General features: G+C 38.7%; 1 protein-coding gene across 2 annotated transcripts in view; it reads left to right on the top strand.

Annotated features, from left to right (window-relative positions):
- Positions 1-25,252, top strand: part of MORC4 (MORC family CW-type zinc finger 4) — a 53,150-nt gene that overhangs the window by 8,632 nt on the left and 19,266 nt on the right. For both annotated transcript variants that reach the window (XM_049107625.1, XM_049107624.1), the window contains exons 4-10: positions 3,603-3,821; positions 4,462-4,608; positions 7,053-7,185; positions 7,490-7,618; positions 11,692-11,811; positions 13,430-13,530; positions 24,872-24,970. In XM_049107625.1, coding sequence (XP_048963582.1) covers positions 3,603-3,821; positions 4,462-4,608; positions 7,053-7,185; positions 7,490-7,618; positions 11,692-11,811; positions 13,430-13,530; positions 24,872-24,970 — 948 coding nt within the window. The remainder of the gene's footprint in view (positions 1-3,602; positions 3,822-4,461; positions 4,609-7,052; positions 7,186-7,489; positions 7,619-11,691; positions 11,812-13,429; positions 13,531-24,871; positions 24,971-25,252) is intronic.

Genomic DNA, 25,252 nt, shown 5'->3' with positions numbered 1-25,252 from the left:
CAAAACAGGCTACCCTGAAGATGTGGCATTTGAGCTGAAGGATAAAGGGGTAAGTATCATGCATTCATAATTTTGTTCCCTCCCCAAGGAACAAAATAGCAAAACAGGCAGAAACTTACTTGTCATACCATTTTTTGGCGTTACCATACCAAGTATTTTTCCCACTAATTTGAGCTGGGCCATTGTTCTTCATACTGAAAAATTAATTTTAGACCATTTTTTACTGAGTCCTGGATTAATGTATATGTACCAGATACTATTTGTGATCATATCTTAAAACTAACTTTAATGAGCTAGGAGGTCCCATTTATTTAAAAGTTCATTTAGTCTAATCCTAACTCCTAGCCATGGATTCCACTTACCACAATTTCGTTATAAATAATTGGACTTTAGAGGTAGCTTTGAAAATTAAGTATGTTCATTTGGTTTTGGTTAGGGACATATTACTTTTATATAATAGTAAAGTAATTACCTCTAATGGTGCAGAATGGTTAAGCCCACTGATACTCTTATTTCACCGATAACATTTGTAATAATCCTACCCATAGTTTCCAACTCTTCATGGTACTCTTCCTTTTTCTGAGCTAATAAAATAGTTCTATAGCTGCAGCAAGTTTCTCCCATAAATACAGAATCCCAATGAAAATAAAATTAAGAAGGAAAAGCCTATTATTAAATTCCTTTCAAGTCCACAGTGAATTCTCTTTAGCTTCTGGGGATAGTGGTGAGCCAGCTAGTCTATATGTTCAGTTACCTTTCTCCACAAGGTAGGAAAGCTCTTTCAAAGGTAAGGGATTAAAAAGAGGCACAGATCTGTGGATTAAAATATTTGCCACCTCTGCTCAGAAGTGCATTTCCTAGTAGGTCTGTTCTTCTAAATCAACAGCCAGAGAATAACTGTGTTTAGCAGTGTTCCATTGCTTTATATTCTGTATCATTTATCTAGGAAACAGCACTGCCTGCCCTCATATGGCCACAGATTTGCTGAGGTTTGTTTCATTGATCAGAGTCCCAATTTAAGCTGATCTCTTTAGATTCTAGAATCTTGACATTCTAAGGAACTCGGGAGCAAGCTGCTGACTCCCTGGATTCCACTCAAAAAGCTGACATCCAAGCCCTTCCCCCCTGCCGGCATGTAAACACTACCATTGGTGTCTCTTACACGAAAGGATAGAACAGGACTTAGGGAAGCCACCGTCTAAGCCAAGAGATATTCGGAAAATTAGGGAGCTATACCAACTACATAAACACATAAACTACATAAAATGCATCCCCACAATTCTCTTCTTGGTTGTGAGGGCTTCTACACTCGGTAGTTATTTGATCAGTATGTGGCATCCATTCCACAATTTTCAGTTAAGCAGAATACCTAACATGGGAACATAAATGGCATAAAAGAAACATAAATGGGTTAAGTGGAACATAACAACAACAACAACAAAATCCAGAGCTTCTGGCTCCTCTCTTCTAACTTCTCTTATCCTTTTCACTTCTGATTTCTGGCCCCGTGCTATTACTTAATCTCCTCAAGCTCATATAGTCATTTGGTCTCTTCCAAACTAAGTAACACAATGAGGGTTTATACTTACAAAGGAAAAAAGGAATGTTAAGTGGCAGAAGAGGCAGGAAAAGCTGGGAAATTGAGGGGATTTAATATATTCTCCCTGTATTCACCACTTTCCCTTAAACTACTTCAGTGAAGCTTTCATGGCACTAGAGATAATTTAAGTCGAAATAAGCACATAAATCTATTCCATGTGACAGGTAAGATGACTATCTCTGAAGAGCCCTGAGTTTTTGGTAATAACATTCAATCTGAAGTAGAGGTACAGGATAGTGCAGGACAGTTCTCAGAATGACTTCTAGAGTTAGTTCAAAATTAAGCTCTGAATACTACTTTATAGTTTAAAAGAGTATTGTATAGACAGTATATAATTTTAAAAAATATTTTATTTATTTATTCATGAGAAACAGAGAGAAGCAGAGACATAGGCAGAGGGAGAAGCAGACTCCCTGCAGGGAACCCGATGTGGGGCTCGGTCTCAGGACCCTGGGATCATGACTTGAGCCAAAGGCAGAAGCTCAACCACTGAGCCACCCAGGTGCCCCTAGACAGTATATAATGTAATCCTCCTAACAACTCCTAGAATCTTTTCTAGGCACTTGTTACACAAGAGGATTAGGAATGCCTGGATTTTACCAGCTTCTAGAAGTTCATTTCCTGGATTACTGAGGCCCATAGACAGCAGAAACTCAGTGATCTTTTGGTATTTTCAAAGGAACTTCTGCCCTAGAAACTACCTTTTACTGTGAGTGGAATTATCCATAGGATAATCAAAGCTCCTAGGAAGGATCTAGAAGGACACGATGGCATTATTGTGTAACATGTTTTGAAATAGAAAAGTAAAAGGTGGTCCCTCTTTCATAGGGCGTAAGCACAAGCCACAGCCTTCAGGAAGTAGAAACTAGGCACCTCAACCCTGCTCAGAAGAGTAAGAACCAAGGCCAAACCACTCAGCCATGGCAGATAGAGTGTCTACTTAATTGGTATTGGAGAAGCATCTAATCTGTAATAGATGAAATCCCTCCTTAGACTGTAAACCATGAAAGAAAGAATCAAGTCTTCTTTTTTTTTTTTTTTTTACTAACCATCATGTCTCCAGTGCTTTAGCACAATGCATAGTACATAATAGGGACTCAGTCAATATTTATTGAATGAATGTTACCGTACAACATTATGCACTTTGTCTGGAGAGAAGCAGTCCTTAAAATTTTATTTGTGGCAAGAGAAGACCTATGAAGGAGCCAATCATCATTCTGGATTTTGTATCTTCCACTTTTCTGCTTCTGTTATTCTGTTGTGTGTTGGAATGGGGAGCCTAGGAAAAGGGAAAGTATCTGGCTGCAGAGATTGTCGAGGTGACCCAATGAAAGCCCCCTGATCAAACAAGAGAGACCTCAGACCGCAGCTGCTTGCTGGTATTCAGTGGCAGAATTAATTACCTATTTTTATTCTCTGACCACATTCCAACAAACTGTCTCAGCAGATGGAGCAGAGGTTAAGAATTGAAAGGGTTATCCTTTGGGTGGAGAGTTGAAATTGTTAAGATACGCAACCTCTGACTTCTCAGATTTCGAGAAGGTGATATAGGGGGGATGCCTCATCTGGTATTTCTGACCAGCACTGCTGTGGGTTGATTTTGTGACCCACACCCATGTGCTCTGTGAGATAACCACCCTTTTCACCCTACCCTTACTTTACTATTAGTAATCACAACCATTCTATCCAGACAAGAAAGGCAGCTGCTCGTGGCCTCCTCCAGTTCTCCCTGTTAGGCAGCAAGAAGAGGCCATCTTCACGTTCATCAAGTCTGACTACTGTGATGGAGGCATCTGTACACACACCAGCCACACGGGAGAACCAGGGCCGCTACCTCATAGTAATGTCATATGGCTTTCACTTGATAGTTTTGCCCAGAGGTACCAAAAGGAAGAAAGAAGGAGTGACTTTTTATAAGTGTTTTTCATCTGAAAGCCATTCTGCCTGTCAACCTGTCTTAGGATGCTTTTTACCTTTCTGATTTTTTTTTGTGTAATTACAGCTTTGGCTTTACAGATAAAGTAATAAAGAAGAGCCAGTGTCCCATCGGCATCTTTGGTAATGGTTTCAAGTCAGGTTCCATGCGGCTAGGAAAGGACGCTCTTGTCTTCACCAAGAATGGGGGTACGCTCACTGTTGGACTCCTATCACAGACCTATCTGGAATGTGTCCAGGCCCAGGCAGTTATTGTACCAATTGTTCCATTCAACCAGCAAAACAATATCCTTTCTGAAAATGGAGAATGTCCGTTCAGAATGAGTCTGATCTGCCTATTACAATAGAAATCTCTTGTCTTCAGCTCAAATCCAGCTATCAAAAGTTTTCATATTTAAAGAGATATTCAAGTGTCCTAAATTTAACTGGAATTTCACCCTATGAAATACTTTTGGAAGTAAAAGTACTGTTGATAGAAGCTTAGAAATGTTTTTTATTGTATTGAAACTTCCATTGTTTTTGAGATACATAGTATTTGTCAGCTTATCTGAGAGCAGAATGGCTCATTTCCCTATACACCTAAGACAAGCTGTTATTTCTATTAGAATGACAGGTTGTCTAGACCCAAGCAACACTGCAGTAAAGTTTGAACTCATTGCTTCCTGAGTCTAAAGATTCAGCCTTTGATCTGTTTCTTAAACAGCTTTGGTTCACAGTGTATTTTCAAAGCGGTAGTCTGCAAGGGTGACTAATTTGAGTGTCTCTGTGACCTTTCTCCATTTTCCCCCTTCCCTTTTTTCTGTAGCAATAATGCTCATGCTTCCAACTGTATGACTATATTTTGTCCCAACATGCAACCCAGATGTCCCAAATTGATCGTATCCTTTTAAGATACTCATTTTTCTTTGACTGTATTTGGTCTTACAAAAAATGATCATCACTGAGGACTCCTTGCCCAGCCTAGAAGCCATCTTGAACTATTCCATTTTCAACAGTGAAAATGACTTGCTGTCCCAGTTTGACGCCATCCCAGGCAAAAAAGGCACTCGGGTTCTCATCTGGAACATCCGCAGGTATTGTATCTTAGGGGTGATAGACTCAAGTAAGCAAAGGTAGTAGGATGAAGGACACTTGACAAACCCCTCTCTAGAGAAGCAGAGTAGATAAATTTGGATGCATATTTGGATCTCATTGCACATCTTTCCTTCACTTTCATTGAACCACAGTTCCTGTTTGAGAAAGTGGTTCTTAACTGGTGAGATGTGGAGCTTGATAAAGTGGAGATCCACATATTCTGAGGCTATTGCCAGAAATAACCAAGACAGTTCAACATTATTATAAGATCTTCAGAATACATTATGAATTTCTTAGATTCATGGACATTGTTTTGAGATAGAATAATGATAGTTATTTTATGCATTTGACAATGAAAATGAAGTATGAGAAAGAGAAATAACAAAGCACAACATGATCTTTGAAAATAAGGACCTCTTATTTCTGCCTTCAGAGCAGCTGGCTTAGAAGTATGAAAATCTTTGAAGCAGATAAATTTGAACTATAATAATGATACTGGCTTCACATCATATGTTTAGAGCTAATAAAACCATCTGGAAATACTTTAGGATAAGTCATCATTTGTTTAATTTGTCATGTCTGGTAGAATACATTTAACAGTGTCCACAAAAGTCTACAAACCTTATATATAAGATAGAAGGGATACTGGTATCTTTAACAGAACAGGGTATCAGATGTATTCATTCTTTTTCTCCTTAGGTCAAGTATTTTGCCTCATTTCTTAGCTGGTAAAACTGTATAAAGTATGCTGGTATTTTATAAAGAGTACTTTCAATTAAAAATAAAATAAGGAGATTTTTAAAAATATATATATACATTGGTAATTTAGATCTTCCTGTGTCCTACTGGGAAAAATCTCAAGTAAATTTAATTTATATTATAAAGGATCATTTTCCTGAGGTGTTTCCAATGATTTAAACACATTAAGAAGACTTTTTTCTTTGTACATTGTTTCTCAGTTATATGGTATTAGGTGTTATGTGAATAAAAGATTCCATGGTCAATAACTGGGGGAAAAGCTGTCTGAAACAAAGTTTACCATGTTGCTTTTTTGCAGGATTTCTCAGAGGCTTTCTTATGCTAATGTTATTTCAGTTGGCCTTGAAAATGTGTAAGAGAGCTATATAGTATGTGGTTTTCCCAATTTAAAAAAAAAAAAAAGCAGTTTCTCCAGACCTGTTTTCCTTGAATGGTGAATGGTTGGGTGCAAGGAGGGCAGGGAACCTCCTTAGAGAATGTGTGCAAGTGGAGTGAGGTAGCAAGAATCAGGAACATCCTGGAAAATTCAGAATGTACTATTATAGTGAGGTGGGCGTTTTTTACATTTTCAACACAGCACCTCTGAGCTAATAGAGGCTGAAGTATGAGAGGAGGTATCACTAGAGCTTGAGGTGGCCCTGAGGGCCAAGAATTGTTTCTCAATTTTATTCAGTCATACAACCCTTATTACTTACTTCTCTTTTTAAAAAAGATTTTATTTATTTATTCATGGAAGACACACTGAGAGAGGCAAAGATACAGGCAGAGGAAGAAGGCTCCTCTCTGTGGGGAGCCCAATGCAGGAATCGATCCCAGGACCCCAGTATCAGGCCCTGAGCCGAAGGCAGATGCTCAACCACTGAGCCACCCAGGTGTCCCTACTTATTTCGTATTTAGGGGAACTACTGTTCCACAGAACAAACTTTGGGAACGGCTGTTCTGATATATATGTTTTCTCTGTAGCTCATCTCTTGTTTTGGGTTTTTTTCCAGGAACAAAGATGGGTCTTGCCTTTTCACCCTGGCAGTTGTTAGCAATATAGTCCAGGGTCTCAGAATGGATCAAAGCTAAGTAGCCCAAAAGGATTATGAGAAGAAGAAAGATCCTTGTGAAAGGAATATGAGCACTATTATATTTAAATGATAATTCCATAAATGATATTTCAGAGGACTAGCAGATACATGCTGTTTCTATGGCAACCTTTTTTTCCTTCCTCAAAGAAATAGGATTAGATCTAGGGAATCTTGGTATTTCATTAGTCCTTATACTATTGCTGAAATCAGAAGTAGGTTTTGATTCATTCTTCTATTTATTCAGTTAGAGTGGATGATGTTGAATGACCTACCCAGCAGTACCCAGAAAGTTTGGATCTATTTTAAGATCCCAGTCTGAGAGTAGCTGACATCCATTTGATTTATCAAATCAGACATTTCCACTTTCCCTTTTTTTGTCTTTTGTACTTGGCTCACCACTTCTATGAAACAGTCGATTTGTTTAGACTAGGAATACCTCTAAGTATTGTGTGATCTTCAAACCAAGTAATTTATAGCTCCTTTGTACTGATAGGGAAAGAAATATGTGTCTGAGTTTTGGCTTATATTGTTTCTTCTCTCTTGGGTTCCTGATGCATTTTTGTCCTTTGGAATCAGTATTTGTTAGATTGGTACTTGTCTCTTTTACCCAGAAATAAAGATGGAAAATCTGAGTTGGACTTTGATACAGATCAATATGACATCCTGGTATCAGACTTTGGCACAGAAGAAAAAGAGACTGGTGATGTTACCTGTGAGCTGCCAGAAACAGAGTATTCTTTACGGGTGAGTAAGAGTGGTTTTTCTTCAACAACGAGAGGTAAGATCTCTTGTAACATGAAAATATTTCAGAACAAGATCTCAGTTATATAAAGATGACAAACTTTTAGCCCTGTGCCAGGATTCCTTTTCACTGTCTCCTCTATAGCTAATACTGTCAGTAGCACTTTTGTGCAGTAGTTGAGATAACAAGGTAGAGAAACTAAGCCACATCTTTACCCAGAATAGATCTCAGTCACTAGCAGTGTTTATGAGGATGTTAGTAGAATTGGTGATGTCATATAATAATTTTCCCTTTGCTGTTCCATAGGCATTTTGTGGTATTCTGTATATGAAGCCACGAATGAAAATTTTTCTGCGTCAAAAGAAGGTGACTACTCAGATGATTGCCAAGAGCCTGGCTAATGTAGGATATGATTTATATAAACCTACTTTTACTGTATCCTTACAACTACATGAAATTGGACCTCTTCATTTCAGGATTAGATTTCCACGTTGAAATAAAAAAAACAAAAATGATTTTTTTTCCCAATTGAAAAATGTGTGTTGTAATACAAATCTTATAACAGTATATTCTTTTTTTTTAGAGAGAGAGAGCAAGAACAGGGAGGAGGGGCAGAGGGAGAGGGAGAGAGAGAATCTCAAGCAGGCTCCATGTGGAGCCCAATGTGGGGCTCAATCTTACATCCCCAAGATCATAACCTGAGCTGAAATCAAGAGTTGGATGCTTAACTAACTGAGCCACCTAGGTACCCATACAGTATATTCTTTAAAAAGGTGTTTCTTTTTTTTTTGAAAGTATTTCTTAAATGCCAATAGATATGTTAGTTTTATCAGAAACCATCTGGAAATTATTAAAATCATACAGCATCCTGAGATTTTGGAGATTCTGGGTTAGAAGATTCTGAAATATCTTTTTCTAATAGGAATAATTTATTTTTAAATCTTCAGCTAATTCTACTGAGTAGCCAGGTTTGAGACTCTCTGCCATAAGGAGTGATCCATGCTGTATGGTTTGCACTTGAATTTTGTTATATGTTACATTGAAATAATCAAATATTAACTAGAACATGTTAATCTTTTGGGCATAGTATGATCTTTGTTGTTACAAGTCTAGACTTATATTGATGGAAGTTAGGAGAGTGAAAATTAAAGGTTGATTTCCTAGGGTGAGGTAAATCCTCAACAGGTTTGACATGGATTTCCTGATACTTGTCATAATGGGAGCCACTCAAAGAAGTAATACTGATTTTCACTTCTACCCCCTATTACCCTGGGAATGGATTTCAGATTCTTGAGAAAAATCTTAAGATGAACTATGGAAATTAGGTCCAACTCTGTTGATGGCTTTTGGGGCAAAAATAAAGTCTTTGGAAGGGGAGAACTCCTAAGCAGTCATGAAGAATTGCTCTCATAATTTATTTTCTAGTAACTAAGCACAGCTCTTGGCCCAAGAAACATGTTCCCACCCGATTTGCTTTACCTAGTTTGCTTTGTCTTTCTTATGTGACCAAAAATTAGAAATTGTTATTCCCTTTCTTAAAAGCTGTGTAAGTCCTTACTCATAAGTCAAGTGATTTTCTCCTTTTTTGGGGATCACATACCTTCTCTACTACAAAAGCTTTTGAAAAAGAAAAAAGCCCTGAACAAGGCCATCTTAGCAAACCCAGAACTAGTGTTGTTATATTTTGTAGGTACATTAGCTGTAATTCACTGTATGTAGGCTAGGATCTTAATGTCCTAGGTTTAACAGAGCCAGTTGTAAAGAAGTACTTTCCAACCACTATTTCAGGGGATGCCACATTTCTGTCTCCAGCTTCTTTCTTTTGTGGGTTTCTGTCAGAGCAATTCCTGTGCACTGCTGAAAAATACAATTCTCCTGAAGATCTAATTGGTTTTATTAAGTGATCTGTGAAGAGGGCAGCATCCCATTTAGCAATTAAGAGATGGTCCCAGGAGCTATACAAAGTGGAAGGTATTATAGGATGGAGCAAAAAGTTGTTAGCAAAAGAAAAGAAAGGATTATTTTAGGCCAGGTCAGCTTCTTTTTGTGGGAGAAGGGAAAAGCAGGGTTTTTATCATGTACATAGTGTTGAGCAGGAAATTTCAGATGGACTCTTGAAAGGTCATACTCCTGGGATTGTTTAGAGCCAGAACTAAGTCCTGATTTGTTTACTTGGGGGGCAAATGATTCCAATTTGGGCTTTTTTTCAATGTATTTATATAAGAGAGTGAGCACATGTACATGTGTGGGGGGAGAGGGAGAGAGAGAATCTCAAGCAGACTCCCTGCTGAGCCGGAAGCCCCCCGCCTGGCTTAGTGTCATGACCCATGAGATTGTGACCTGGGCCGAAATCACAAGTTAGAGGCTTAACAGACTGAGCCACCCAGGTGCCCATTTTTTCTTTTTTCTTTTTTTTTAAAGATTTTATTTATTCATGAGAGACACAGACAGAGAGACAGAGACATAAGCAGAGGGAGAAACAGGCTCCCTGGGAGGGGGGAGCCTGATGTGGGACTCGATCCCAGGACCCTGGAATCATGACCTGAGACAAAGCAACCACTCAGCCACCTAGGTGCCACCCCCCACAGTTTTTCTTTTTTTAACAGCAATGCATGTGACATATACTTCAACCTAATTTCCCATTAAACTAGTTATCTTCCCCTGTTAGAATTTGGGCTAAATGAATTCACTATAGGCATGAATGACATGAAACTTCTGATAAAATTTACCCCAACATCAAAGAGAGACAAGATCACTGATGTTGACTTAATTATTCCTCAGTTATCAAAGGCCTCTTTTCTCTTCTTGTCCTTCCTTCTTATACTAGTTTGGGAAACCTCCTACCCCAGTGCACTGCCACCCCGTGATTTAGAATTTTAAAAGCATGCAACAGAAGAATTTGACATATCTCTAAAAAATGTTAAATTTGATAGTATAGAGTTTGAGTTTGTTTTGGGGAGTTTGTCCTGTTTTGCTTTTTCATGGGAATAGTCTTACCTGAGATTTGATTGGAACTTCTCGAGCCCAGAACGTAATTTCTGAGCCAAACTTTACTCTGTCGTGTAGCCCCCTGTATGATGTCTTTGTATCATACCTGACCTATTTGTTAACTGGATTCGATGCAAGTGACTAATATTACATAGAGAGGGCAATGGAGATCGTTTTTGGAATCAGTAACAAATTTCAGCTCATTTGGACCTGAAGATTTCTTAGTATTTGTTTTAATAGAAATTTCAGTTTCTCTGTCTCCCCCTTTGTCTTTCTCACTCTCTTATCTTGGTTTTTGAATCAAATAGAACCTGCTAAAAACATATCATTGTTCATCTTTTACGTATAATATTTAATTCACTTTATTTCATGTCTCCAAGCTTGTTCACTTCTTTCCATGAAACATATTACAACAGGACTATTCATTGTCCTTTACCCTTAAAAAGTGACTTTATTCTTCTTTATTCTCGCTTTTGCTTTCATTGTGTTTTGCATGATTAGCAGGACTTACCTTATTGCTTATACAGTTGACTCTTGAACAATACAAGGGTTAGGGACACCTACTCCCTTGCACAGTCGCAAATCTGAGTATAACTTTGGACTCCCCAGAATCCTAACTACTAATAGCATACTCTTGTTAGGAGGCTTTACTAATAACATGAACAATTAACATATGTTCTGTATGGTAGTATAAACTGCATCCTTACAATAATACCTAACTTTTTCTTTTTTTTGCGGGGGGCACTTCTGGGCTGCACAGTGTATTTGTGAGTCTTCAAAAATTGGCACAAATCTCCAAGAATTTTTCCAGTGTATTTATTGAAAAAAAATCTATGCACAAGTAGATCTGTGCAGTGCAAATCCATACTGTTCAAGCATCACCTGTAATTGTGTGGATTTGTATTGTACTAGCTACCACTCTTATCTTACCTAGCAGCAAATTGAGCAACTAGCACAGGTTAAGAAATGTTTTGTGATTGTTTATGAATTTTTGAACCACTGATGATATTTTGGTGTATTTCCTACACTCTTTTCTATGCATGTATTCCTATATACATATTTTTAGATAATACTTATCATTATATTCTGAACATTTCCTAATGTCCCTAAATATTTTTCAGGGACATAATTTTCAAAGGCATGTAATAGACCATGTAAATATACTAACATTTATTTAGACATCCCCTTATTGTCAGACATTTAAATTATTTGTTTTTCTGTCATTCTAGCTAATTGACCAATCTCTATAACTCATAAGCCTTTATGAACTTTCCTATTTCTCTAGGATAAATTCCTGGAAGGAGAATTACTTGGTCACAGATTAAGAATATTTTTAAAGTTATTGCTACAGATTTTGTAAATGTCCCCTGGAAGGGTTATACCAACTTAAATCCAATGGTATATGATGTTTTTTTGTTTTTTTTGTTTTTTTTGTTTTTTTTTTTTTTTTTGCTCTAACAGTGCAAAATATTGTTTGCTAAATCCCATGGTGTTTGATTCCTTAATGATTTTCCTCTCAGAATAAGCAAGTGAAAATAACTTTTGGGTTCTCTTGCAAGAATTATAACCAGTTTGGAGTCATGATGTATCATAACAACCGACTCATAAAGTCTTTTGAGAAGGTGGGATGCCAGGTGAAGGTGAGTGGTTAATGTTTCTTTGTCATAGAAGGCTGAAAAGAGAAAGAAGAGGATTTGAAATTTGCAAAGGGGATAGACTCATTAATTGCTTTTACTCCCACCTTATGATGGTTGTTAAATCTGATCCTGGAACTCTGTGTTATCAGTGAGCTGTCTTTTGTTGGAAAGCTCTTTCTACTTCTCATTCTTCACCGGTGTTAATTAATCCAGGAGCTTTACTGAATGCATTTTCCAGGTAGCTGTTGAGAAGAGAGAGTATTAGAACACCAGTAACTTTGCCATGTGTATTGGTTTATTAGTGTTTAAGATAGCTCTTTCTACTTTCTTGGAGAGACAATAAGGCACAGTAGAAGCAGAATGAAATTTAGTGGTTGATGACCGCTAAATTTGACCCGGATTTGAATTCTGCCTTTTCCACTTAAAATCTGAGGAACTTTAACTAAATTTTTACATTTCTCTAAGGCTCATCTTTCCTTCCCTATAAAATAAAAGCAACAGAAATGATTTTATCTGCTCTGCCTACCCTACAGCTTACCAGGCTGAGAAGCTTAAATGGGATAAATAATGAATATACTATACAAATTGAACTGTACAAATACTACCATCATCTTCAGTGTTTTAATGGCATGTTCAAGTTGTCAGATCCACAAATATCCTATTCATTCCCATTTTATAGATAAGATTGCTAAAGCATGAAAGATGGTAAACCGCTTTGCGTTACACAGTAGGACAAAGTTATAGAAGATCTAGGATAGCTAATTTACAGCCTATGCTGCTTTTCATTGTTATATCATCTTTATATGTACAACACATATATGAATGCCATCCTAATTACACCTTGACTTTTTAAATCCCAAAGTATTTTATATCAGCTTGTCATTAATAACCACTGCTAGTCTGACTCCCCCCCTTTTTTTTTAAAGATTTTATTTATTCATGAGAGACAGAGAGAGAGAGAAAGAGAGAGAGGCAGAGACACCAGCAGAGGGAGAAGCAGGCTGCATGCAGGGAGCCTGATGTGGGACTCAATCCCAGGACTCCAGGATCATGCCCTGGGCCAAAAGCAGACACTAAACTGTTGAGCCACAGAAGCGTCCCCTGACTCCCTTTTGTAATTGTTTGGTAGCCTAAATATATAAAAATTACTTATTTTTGTAGAGTGTGATGTTTACATATTATCCTTAAAATTGCTTTTCTGATGAAGGTTGGTTTCTATTCCATAGAAAAGTAGTATGTAGCCTTGTTTGTCTTTGTTTTTTTTTTTTTTAGCATTGTCATTCTTTGTTCAAAGGAAATCTTACAGCAATCCAATAATATAAAACAGATGAAGGTGGAAGTAGTGTGCATGAAGTAGAGATGGCTATTAATCCCTGGAAAATCCTAGAGAATCTATGGATCATAGTTTGAAAATCTCTGCCTTAGAATTGGTCAGAGGTTCCAGTCCAGTGGAATACTTGTGGTCTGTTCAAGTTCATCCTGGGTATTTCTCTAGATGTTGCTGTACTTTCCTTGCCTTTGAATGTTATGTAACCTTTCTATTACTGCTTAAAATCAAAAGGAAATGCTTCCAGATGGTCAACAGTAATGTAAGTGTTGAACTTAATATTTTTTTTCAAAGCCAACTCATGGAGAAGGTGTGGGAGTAATTGGAGTCATCGAGTGCAATTTCTTAAAACCTGCATATAACAAACAAGACTTTGAATACACCAAGGAGTACCGGTGAGTCACTCCCAACCTGAGGTGTTTCTGATAGTCTATTCAGATCTGATTCTATCCTCTGCAATTTCTCAAATCATCACTAAAAGCCAGCCAGATGAGCTGAGAATTCCTTTAAACCACTCTTCCAAGATGAGAGATAAAATTACTTGATTTTTCAATGAAAGCTTATTGATACATTATATAGAGAGAGCCCAGTTGAGATAAAATTTACCTTTAAAAAGTATGGAAAGAGCATGGCAGTCACTTCATAAGATACTTCTGGTAAAACAAAGAGTTGGGATTGATCTTAATGAAAAGGGATGAAAGGATCTGCAGGCATCAAATATGTTAGGGGAAAAAAAGCCACAGTTTGAAGTTTGTTCCAAAAGAATTTCTTGAAGCCGGTGAACAGATTGAGAGGAAAGCAGCAGGAGAGATGTGTGTGTTTTCATGGAAGCATCTAGATTTCATAAGTGAGACAAAAAATGAAAAAGGAACTTGACACTGAGGCTGAAACAGCAAGGATATTTTTAGGAGACAAAAAAAGGAGTCAATGAAGCCAAGATAACAACAATTTGTTGTAAAACTTTTAGCGAGGGATGGATTATTCATTCCTTCTTAAGTATATCTCCTATGTGCTAGCTACTAGGGACAGAAGAATGAAAGATAAGAATCCTTGATGCCTGTGAACAAACTAGATGAGATGTATGCAAAGAAGAAACAAATACCCATAAAATAGTTGCTTCAATGGAGGATACATGCAAAATGGGAAGAGCCTTCAAATATGCCTAAAGGGTCAAACAAAGCTTCACAGAGCAGATCCTACTTGAGCTTAATCTTGAAGGAGAAATTGGAGTTTGCTAGGTAGACAGATAGGGAAAAGACATTCTAAGCAGAGGAAAGTCTAGGCAGGAGAGGGTAGGCGGTGCTCTAGTAGTAAGGAGAAAGAAGGTATGAGGACATTTGGTGTCCTTTTCCCTAAAACCTCATAGCAAATTTTAGAGGGGGGGCAGGAAGCCTTCCCCAAATTTATTTTGGTTTGTACCCAAAAAATGTAATAGAATTAGTTAAATCTTACACCGTAATTTATCAGGAGCCATAGGAATTTTCGGTTTACTGCTTGAAAAAGAGACAGCTGTTTGGGTGGCAACCCTAAATTAATTTCAGGGCAATGGGTTCTTGATTCCTCAGGCCACCCAGTGGGTGTGGTAACCACCTGCCCTCAGTTTAAGGAATATGGCCTTTTAAATGAGTCTGGCCCATAATAGAGATCTTCCACTAGGACCTGACTCTTAAGAGTGAAAGTTTAGAAATGACATCAGTTGGACAAGTTTCAGAGCCAAGTCATTCTTTTTCTCTTGAGTGAAAGGAACAGTGAATTTCTGGTGAAAATGAAATAGTTAAGATTTGTGAAGTCCAAATATTAGATATTAAACAGTACTTAACATCTTTCTTATATCATCTTTGTTACCCCCCCCCCACATCTACCTTTTAAATTTTAGAGGGATTAGACCTTGGCTTGTGATGTTTTGTTTTACTATGATGAGTTTGAGGTGATTGCAGGGCATTTAAATAGAGATATTCCATAGACAGTAGTTTTATCTAGTTAAATATCTAGGACTTTTGCTTAAGTAGCTTAATATCTGCTACACATTTTATTGAAAACAGGAAACTAGTATACTATCCTACATACAGAATCTTTTGAGGATAACAAATTTGTATTACTCTTATCCCAATTCTGGCATCATTATCCTTTTTCACTGTATTTTATATAAATGAAAAGGTGTTTAGTTAAAAAAAAAAACAGAAGACTTTGAGAAGGGGATTAGAGAAGGCTGTCTGCTATCAGAAACTCATCCTAAGAGTATGATAGAAATCAAAACTGCAAATGCTAAAAGAGATACCAGCCATCATAGTACTGGAATGTCTACAAATAAATCATCTGTAATATCACTCTTAATAGTTATGGATATCAGATTTCAGCTGCAACTATCAGGACTCAAACTGACAACGTTTTTAGAGTGAATTTCAGCTTAAGAAATACCATGAACACACACCCACTGACCACCTCACTGGTGCAATGGCACCGTGGCTGGGCTTTGTGGAGTCTTCCAGAGAAATTCAAGGTATGGATGCTGCCTTTCAGGAGCTTACAGTCTGTTTGTAATGATGAATTGTCATATATGTGAAACAGTTTAGACAGCAATAAAATGGCTGTGTGATCAGTCAAAACCTAAGTGATATGGTACAGGAAAAATGCCCTGATAGAACAGATAGGGAAGGTTTTAAGTGGAAGTTATGACTTGAGATTTGTCTGAAAGGATACAGGACTTAGAAACAGGAGGGAAAGAAATTCCAGGATGGAACTATAGCATGACAAGTAGTGACAGGAACTCAAAATGGTGAGAATATAGGGTGTGGGAAGAGGACACAACTAGAGTGAAGGGAAATAGAGTTGAATAGACAGAATAGGGCCATCTCCTGAAGCAGGAATTGACACACTTTTCCTGTGAAGGGCCAGGAAGTAAATATTTTAGTTTTTGTGGGCCATGTGGTCTGTCACACTACTCAGTTCTACTGTAGTATAAAAGCAGTATAAAAGCCCTAGAAAATAAGTAAAGGAATGAGCATGTCTGTGTCCAAGACATTTTTCTTTTACAAAAGCAGGCAGTGGCCTGAATTTGGTCCACAGTCTGTAGTTTGCTGACTCCTACCCTAGAGCCACAGTTCCCAGACTGCATGCCAAGCTGCACATAATAAACTCAAACAGAGGGGAGCAATAGGGTATTCTATATTTTTGAGGAAAGTACCGTGACACTCAACTTCTACCTCTAAATAATAGAAATGGTCTTCTCTTCCTGTTCGAGCAAATCACCACAAACTTCGTGGCTTAAGACAATGCTGATTTATTGCCTTAGAGTTCTGTAGGTTAGAAGTCCCAACACAAATAAAATTTGTGCCTAGCCTCACTAGGCTAAAATTAAGGTTAGCAGGGCTACATTCCTCTCTGAGGGCTCCAGGGGGGGAATCCATTTCTAGAAGTTTCCAACTCCTAGAGGCTGCTGGCATTCCTTGTCCTGTGCATGGCCCTCTCTCTCCATCTTCAGAGCCATCAGTGGTGGGTCAAGTCCTTCTCACATCACATCACTCCGATGATCCTACTTCTTTTTTTTTTTTTTATTGGTGTTCAATTTGCCAACATATAGAATAACACCCAGTGCTCATCCCATCAAGTGCCCCCCTCAGTGCCCGTCACCCAGACACCCCCACCCTCCACCCACTTCCCCTTCCACCACCCCTACCTAGTTCGTTTCCCAGAGTTAGGAGTCTCTCATGTTCTGTCTCCCTTTCTGATATTTCCCACTCATTTTTTTCTCCTTTCCCCTTTATTCACTTTCACTATTTTTATATTTCCCAAATGAATGAGACCATATAATGTTTGTCCTTCTCTGATTGACTTATTTCATTCAGCATAATACCCTCCAGTTCCATCCACGTCAAAGCAAATGGTGGGTATTTGTTGTTTCTAATGGCTGAGTAATATTCCATTGTATACATAAACCACACCTTCTTTATCCATTCATCTTTCGATGGACACCGAGGCTCCTTCCACAGTTGGGCTATTGTGGACATTGCTGCTATAAACATCGGGGTGCAGGTGTCCCGGCGCTTCATTGCATCTGTATCTTTGGGGTAAATCCCCAGCAATGCAATTGCTGGGTCGTAGGGCAGATCTATTTTTAACTCTTTGAGGAACCTCCTCGCAGTTTTCCAGAGTGGCTGCACCAGTTCACATTCCCACCCACAGTGCGGGAGGGTTCCCCTTTCTCCACATCTTCTCCAACATTTGTGGTTTCTTGCCTTGTTAATTTCCCCCATTCTCACTGGTGTGAGGTGGTATCTCATTGTGGTTTTGATTTGTATTTCCCTGATGGCAAGTGATGCAGAGCATTTTCTCAGGTGCTTGTTGGCCATGTCTATGTCTTCCTCTGTGAGATTTCTGTTCATGTCTTTTGCCCATTTCATGATTGGATTGTTTGTTTCTTTGGTGTTGAGTTTAATAAGTTCTTTATAGATCTTGGATACTAGCCCTTTATCTGATACATCATTTGCAAATATCTTCTCCCATTCTGTAGGTTGTCTTTCAGTTTTGTTGACTGTTTCTTTTGCTTTGCAAAAGCTTCTTATCTTGATGAAGTCCCAATAGTTCATTTTTTATTTTGTTTCTCTTGCCTTCATGGATGTATCTTGCAAGAAGTTACTGTGGCCAAGTTCAAAAAGGGTGTTGCCTGTGTTCTCCTCTAGGATTTTGTGGAATCTTGTCTCACTTTAAGATCTTTCATCCATTTTGAGTTTATCTTTGTGTATGGTGTAAGAGAATGGTCCAGTTTCATTCTTCTGCATGTGGCTGTCCAATTTTCCCAGCACTATTTATTGAAGAGACTGTCCTTTTTCCAGTGGATAGTCTTTCCTGCTTTGTCGAATATTAGTTGACCATAAAGTTGAGGGTCCACTTCTGGATTCTCTATTCTGTTCCATTGATCTATGTGCCTGTTTTTGTGCCAGTACCACACTGTCTTGATGACCACAGCTTTGTAGTACACCCTGAAATCTGGCATTGTGATGACCCCAGCTATGGTTTTTTTTTATATTCCCCTGGCTATTTGGGGGTCTTTTCTGATTCCACACAAATCTTAAGATAATTTGTTCCAACTCTTTGAAGAAAGTCCATGGTATTTTGATAGGGATTGCATGAAACATGTAAATTGCCCTGGGTAACATTGACATTTTCACAATATTAATTCTTCCAATCCATGAGCATGGAATATTTTTCCATCTCTTTGTGTCTTCCTCAATTTCTTTCAGAAGTGTTCTGGAGGTTTTAGGGTATAGATCCTTTACCTCTTTGGTTAGGTTTATTCCTAGGTATCTTATGCTTTTGGATGCGATTGTAAATGGGATTGACCCCTTCATTTCTCTTTCTTCAGTCTCATTGTTAGTGTATAGAAATGCCACTGACTTCAGGGCATTGATTTTGTATCCTGCCACACTGCCAAATTGCTGTATGAGTTCTAGCAATCTTGGGGTGGAGTCTTTTGGGTTTTCTATGTATAGTATCATGTCATCGGCGAAGAGGAAGAGTTTGACTTCTTCTTTGCCAATTTGAATGCCTTTTATTTCTTTTTGTTGCCTAGATTGCTTCTAGTACTATGTTGAATAGCAGTGGTGAGAGTGGACATCCCTGTCTTGTTCCTGATCTTAGGGGAAAGGCTCCCAGTGTTTCCCTATTGAGAATGATATTTGCTGTGGGCTTTTGGTAGATGGCTTTTAAGATGTTGAGGAATGTTCCCTCTATCCCTACACTCTGAAGAGTTTTGACCAGGAATGGATGCTGTCTTTTGTCAAATGCTTTCTCTGCATCTAATGAGAGGATCATATGGTTCTTGTGTTTTCTCTTGCTGATATGATGAATCACATTGATTGTTTTACGAGTGTTGAACCAGGGGATCAAATCCTACTTGGTCATGGTGAATAATCTTCTTAATGTATTGTTGTATCCTATTGGTTAGTATCTTGTTGAGAATTTTTGCATCCATGTTGATCAGGGATATTGGTCTGTAATTCTCCTTTTTGGTGGGGTCTTTGGTTTTGGAATTAAGGTGATGCTGGCCTTATAAAACGAGTTTGGAAGTATTCCATCTCTTCCTATCTTTCTGAACAGCTTTAGTAGAACAATGACCCTACTTCTGTCATCACATCTCCTTCTCTGATTCTGACTCTTCTGCCTTCACTCTTCTTCTTTTAAGGACCCTTGTGATTACACTGGATAATTCAGCATAATCTCCCCCTCTTAAGGTCCGCTGGTAAGTAAGTAACCTTAATTCCATCTGCAACCTTAATTCTCCTTTGCCATGTAACCTGATAGAGTCACAGGCTCGAGGGTTTAGGACATAGAAATCTTTGGAGGACTGGTATTCCACCTGCCACAACCTGCCTCCTGGGCTTCTAGGATCCACTTATATTTCACACACAAAATACATTCACCCCCTCCCAACATCCCCAAATCTCAACTATTACAGCAACTCTAAGTCTTAAGCTCCTGTCTTAATGTCAGAAGTTCAGGATTCCCAAATCTCATTATCTGAACCAGGTGTGGGTCCCATGCAACCTGGGGTCAAATTCCTCTCCATTTCACTCTCAAAATAGAATGGTGGGACAGGCTTACCAGGTCAAGATATTCCAGTTCAAACAGGGAGGAAAATGGAAGGAAAACAGAGTCACAGGCCTCAAGCAATTTCAAAATCCAGCCACAGTAATGCCATTAAGTCTCAAGCCCTGCAACTAATGTTCTGGGGCTTGCAGCCTCCTCTGCTGAACTTGAGGCTCTGCCCTCTGGGCTCATCACTGCACCCTCAGAGTCCTCTTTCCTTTTTCAGCAAAAAGGGGTATGCACGGGGTAAGCACGGGGTATGCATCCGTGGCTCTGGATCTTCATCGGCCTGTGTTCTGACTGTAGAGTTGTGGAGGTCCACCAGCCTCCTTCTCATTTTGTACCCTCTCCATCCTTGTCAGCCTAGGGTAGCAATTTTCGTGCCAGGACACCATTCTCAGGAATCTTATGGATCTTACATGTATGTCACGGATATTCACTCAGACAAGAAGCTCTTGACAGGTCTTTTCCTAGATAATCCTATTTCTATTCTTGGCTTCTGCTGAAATGGCTGTGGAGATCTGAGTCACATGTTTAATCTTTTCAAAGAGCTTTTTTGTGCGACAGAATACTCTGACCTTTTGATCTGACATATTAGCGAAAGGTTCTCTAACCACAGCCCTGGCTTTTTCTCCAGTGTGCTTTTCTGACCATGAATATCTCCATTTTAGTATCTTTTGCTGTCTGGAGAGAAGCTGAGGACTTACAGAATCATTAAGTCCTGGTCCCTTTTTGTCCAAGAGTTCCCTCTCAACGTCTTTGTCTCCTCCCATATTTTATGTAAGCAGCCTGAAGACACTGGGCCACACTGTCAACAGGTTGCCTGGAAGTCTCCTCGGCTAACAGTCCTGTGGCATCATTGCAAGTTTTGCTTTCCAAGGAAATGCAGGACACACTCCTGTTAAGCTCTCTGCCACTATCTAATCGGGATCACCTTCCCTCAAATTTTCCAGTAGCATGTTCCTCATCTTCTCCCAAGCCTTCACCAGCAGCAGCTCCACCATCTGTGGTTCTGCTAACAGTCTGTTCCCAGTAATGTAGGTATTCTCTGAGGAAATCTTTGTTTTCTCCCCCATGGCCCTTTACCTCCTTCTGAGCCCTGACCAGGGGAGGGGGGCCCAACCTCTGTATTTCCACTAACTGTTCAGTCTAGAATCTAGATTACAGTCTCAGCCATTTCTGTCATGGTCCACAGCCCCTGCCCACTGTGCAAATCTAAAGCTACTTCCATATTCATAGGTATTTGTTGTAGCAGCACCACCTTTCCGAGTACCAAGATTTGTTTCATTCCTTTTGACTACATCATACCTTGGCAAACCTGGGTTTTCATTGGTTGCTGTGACAAAAAACTAAGTGATACATGAGAAGCAGGGTTGAATAAGAAATGAGGGGAGCTGTGTCCAATTTCGTTCCAAGGTTTGGGTAGTGGCACCCTGCCCAGCAGGCATACACACACAGCCATCCCATTAGTGATTGTGGCTATTTAAGAATGAAATAAAATCTTTTTTTCAATTGATATGCATTATTTTCTCAAATAGATACTAAATGTTAGCACATAAATACTGATTAAATTGTTTGGACCTAACTTGTCTAGTAACCAGACCTGGTCCATATTGGTTTTGACCTACAGGTAGCATGAAAAACTTGAGACACAAGGGGTGCCATGAACCAAGGAGGTTTAAGAACAACTGTCTTAGAGGAATGTTGGATAGAGTAGCTGATGCCTTAGACAGTGAGAACTTCATTGTGTTTTCTTGACTAGGGGAGTGACTTGAAACAGTTCTATCTTCCGGATATAGTATGTTACAACCATATACTGCTTTATGGTTCTTAAGGTGCTTGGCATGAATTAGGTCAGTTGATAAATCTGGAAATGACGCAGGATGGATTGAAGGAAGGATTAAAGGCTCTTGGAGTAACCTAGGTGTGAGATGAATGTCTGAAACAAGAGCCATGGAAAAGGAAGTAGAGGACAGATGCTGTGAAGAAAAGTTCAAAAGATTTTGGTGGCATGTTAAATAAGGGGTATAAAGGAGAGAAAAGAATCAAAAGATCACTGCAAAGTCTTGAATTTAGTACAGTGGGATATTGGCAGGATCATTGATAAAGTAATGACTCTACTTTGGACAAAGGAACCATTTCATGGGGTGGCGATTGTGGAAACTAGACTGTAGGAGGTTAAGATGGGAGAATGAAGAGGAAGTAGTAGGTGTAGACCACATAGACCAGGATTGGGGAAGCCAAAGGAAGGAGATTAATAGAACAGTGGAGTCAAACCAGGGTTTTTTGAGAAGAAATGGGATTTCAGAATACATGGCAATGGTTATCTTGGTTGAGGTGGTGGTTATGTGACTGTATACATTTGTCAAAACTGATGGAACTACACACTTAAAAAGATGCATTCTACTCTGTAAATTTTACCTGGATACATGAGAACAGAGCTTTATTTTTCTTTTTAGTTAAGATAAAATTCACATACCATGAATGTCACCATAATTAAGTCTTCACTATAGTGGTTCTTAGTATATTCACAAATTGTACAACCATCACCAGTATCGAACTCCAAAACATCTCCACCATCCCAGAAAGCTATTCCTTGTCCATTAGCAGTCATTCCAATCCCTGGCAACCACATAATCTATTTCCCTTTTTTCCCAGTTTCTTTTTTATCATGGTAAAAATACATGTACCATAAAATTTACCATCCTAACCATCTTTAGGTGTATTGTTAAGTGGCATTAAGGACATTCACACCATCATGCAACCATCACTACCACCCATCTCTAGAACTCTTTTCATCTTGCAAAACTGAAACTCTATATCTGTTAAACAATAATTCCCCATTCCCACTTCTACCAGCCCCTGCCAACCTTCATTCTACTGTCTGTTTCTTAAGATTTTGACTACTCTAAGTACCTCATTTAAGTGAAATCATACAGTAATTTGTCTTTTTGTGATTGACTCATTTCACCTAGCATAGTGTCCTCAAGCTTAATGCATGTTTTATCATGTGCCAGAATTTACCTCCTTTTTAAAGGCTGTATAATATTCTACCGTGTGTGTATATATCTATATGTGTACACATACACGTGCATGCACAATACAGTTTGCTTATCCATTCATCCATCAACAGACAATTGGGTTGCTTCCACATTCTAGCCCTTGTGACTTATAGTCTATTTTATCTGATACTAGTATAGCCACCATTTCTCTCTTTTGGTTACTATTTACATGGACTATTCTTTCCATCCTTTCTCTCTCAACCTACTTGTGTCTTTTGTGTCTAAAGTTCATCTCCTCTGGGCAGCATATATTTACATCATGGTTTTTGAGTTTCTCTTACTCATTCCACCAAACTCTTTTTTGATTGGAAAGTTTAAGCCATTTACATTTAAAGCACTTAGAGATAAGGAGGGACTTTTGTCATTTTGCTTTGTTTTCTGTATGACTCATAAGATTTTTTGGCCCTAATTTCCTGTATTACTGTCTTCTTTTGTGTTCAGTTGATTTTTTATAGTGACAATTTATTTCTCATTTCTTTTTGTGTATATTTTATAGCAGTTTTCCTGTTTTAAGAGCTGAAATTTGCTAGTTTATCATTTAAGCCTCCTGAAAGTTGCAAGGCATTAGTAGACTCTAAAATTCCAAATAGCTCAGACAATTCTGCCAGTGCAATGACTGTCTAGGTGAAGGGATATAGTCTTGATGCTTCCTACTCCATCTTTCCAGAATCCCATCTAATCTACTTGTTTTATTTTTTTTAAAGATTGTATTTATTTGAGAGAGTGAGTGTGTGCACACATGAGAGAGAGAGGGAGAGGGAGAGAGAAAGCGCACACAAAGCAGGGGGAGGGGCAGAGGCAGAGGGAAAAGTGGGGAGCCTGACATACGAGTGCTGGATCCCGGGACCCTGGGATCATGACCTGAGCTGAAAGCAGATGCTTAGTAGACTGCGCCACCCAGGTGCCCCTAATCTACTTCTTTTGAAAATAATTTTAAAACAGAATTTTAAGAGAAAATTTGGAATAGTTCTTCATCTGTGACTTGAAGGAAAGATACAAACATAGAAGTGTGACCATCAGTAGGTTGGAGGAGAGAGAGTATAGAAGAGCTCTTCTCTGTGTGGTCAGAATCTAACATAATATTAGGTGGAGGTAAGGAAGAATTCCTCTGAAGGAGATAAGAGGTCTACAAAACCCTTGGGGAATGATCCAAGGAGTCCAGAGATTTTTTAAGAACTCTAAATTTGTAGTATTTCAGGTGTCTACAACTCTGCATTAAGGTGTGATCCTAGGTTGTAGAATTAAATAGGGATTAGTCATTAGAAATTGGGAGTTTTTAAAAGTAAAATCCAAAAACAAAAAAAGTGAAATTCAGATTTTGACTTATACACATTACATTGTTTGACCGTAGGTTTACTGTTGTTCACTGGGGAAGAGAGATAAAGGAGAAAGAGCAAGAGCCAGAGCTAGGGTCCAGCCTCCACTAACAGATACATAGCAGAGGGTTGAAGGGGACTTTATAGTCCATCAGTGCCCTGACTGCCATGATCAACATTTGAATGAAGAACTGTGTAGACAGTTATTGTCCATCGGTGCCCTGACTGCCATGATCAACATTTGAATGAAGAACTGTGTAGACAGAGTAGACAGTTTTTACTGTAGACAGTTTTTAAGTTAGTACTGGATGGATTTGTAATAGGTAGGGTGCAGTATTTGATCCCCTGACTTTCAACTTGGTCCTGAATTGTTTACCTGTAGTCTTCTGACAGCCTAAGCAACACCCCATCAACTTCCCAGTATTTGTCTCTGTCCTGCCTCTGCAGTTGAATCTTCTGTCATTGTCTATGATGTTAATTCTGCCACCTCATGATTCTAGAAGTCCTGAAAATTTGAAGAATACAGTACTTTTTGGGACTAGTGACCATTTTGCCTTTGCAACCAAAGTGACCATTCGACATTATGGCTTCATCATTTTGACATGTCATTTGCAAAGATAGTGAATTCCCATCCTAGTTTCTGAAAGTATAGATGTTCACCATTAGGCTGCTTATTCTGCAGTGTCAACTTCTGTTAAATGGGAACATCTCAAAGATCGTAAAATTGTTCAACAGATCCCCAGCTTTGACATACTTCTTGCTTTTTCTTTCAGGTTGACAATAAATGCCCTTGCCCAGAAGCTCAATGCTTATTGGAAGGAAAAGACATCTCAAGAAAATTTTGAGTCTTCAGCCATAGCCAGGCCAATACCGTGAGTAGTAAATAACAGAATATAAAGGTATTTGGGGTGATATCCATAGAGCAAATGGAAGGAACAAGAGTAAGATGGTGCTTTTCATTTAAGGAGGTTTAATTAACAAAGGGGAAATCACAGGTACTGATTTCATCATTCTCTAGACCTCTTCACTCTGGTTTAACATTTGTGTGGCTTAGAGCATAAATATGAAGAGTTTAGTGCTGTGAGTTTATCCTACAGGCAGTGTGATATAATGGAAGATGATGGCCATTTAAATGAGACACTCCTGGGTTGAAA

The sequence above is a fragment of the Canis lupus genome, chromosome X, assembly GCF_003254725.2.
Source record: "Canis lupus dingo isolate Sandy chromosome X, ASM325472v2, whole genome shotgun sequence".
NCBI classification, from domain to species: Eukaryota; Metazoa; Chordata; class Mammalia; order Carnivora; family Canidae; genus Canis; species Canis lupus.
This window is presented reverse-complemented; position numbering and strand designations above follow the sequence as displayed.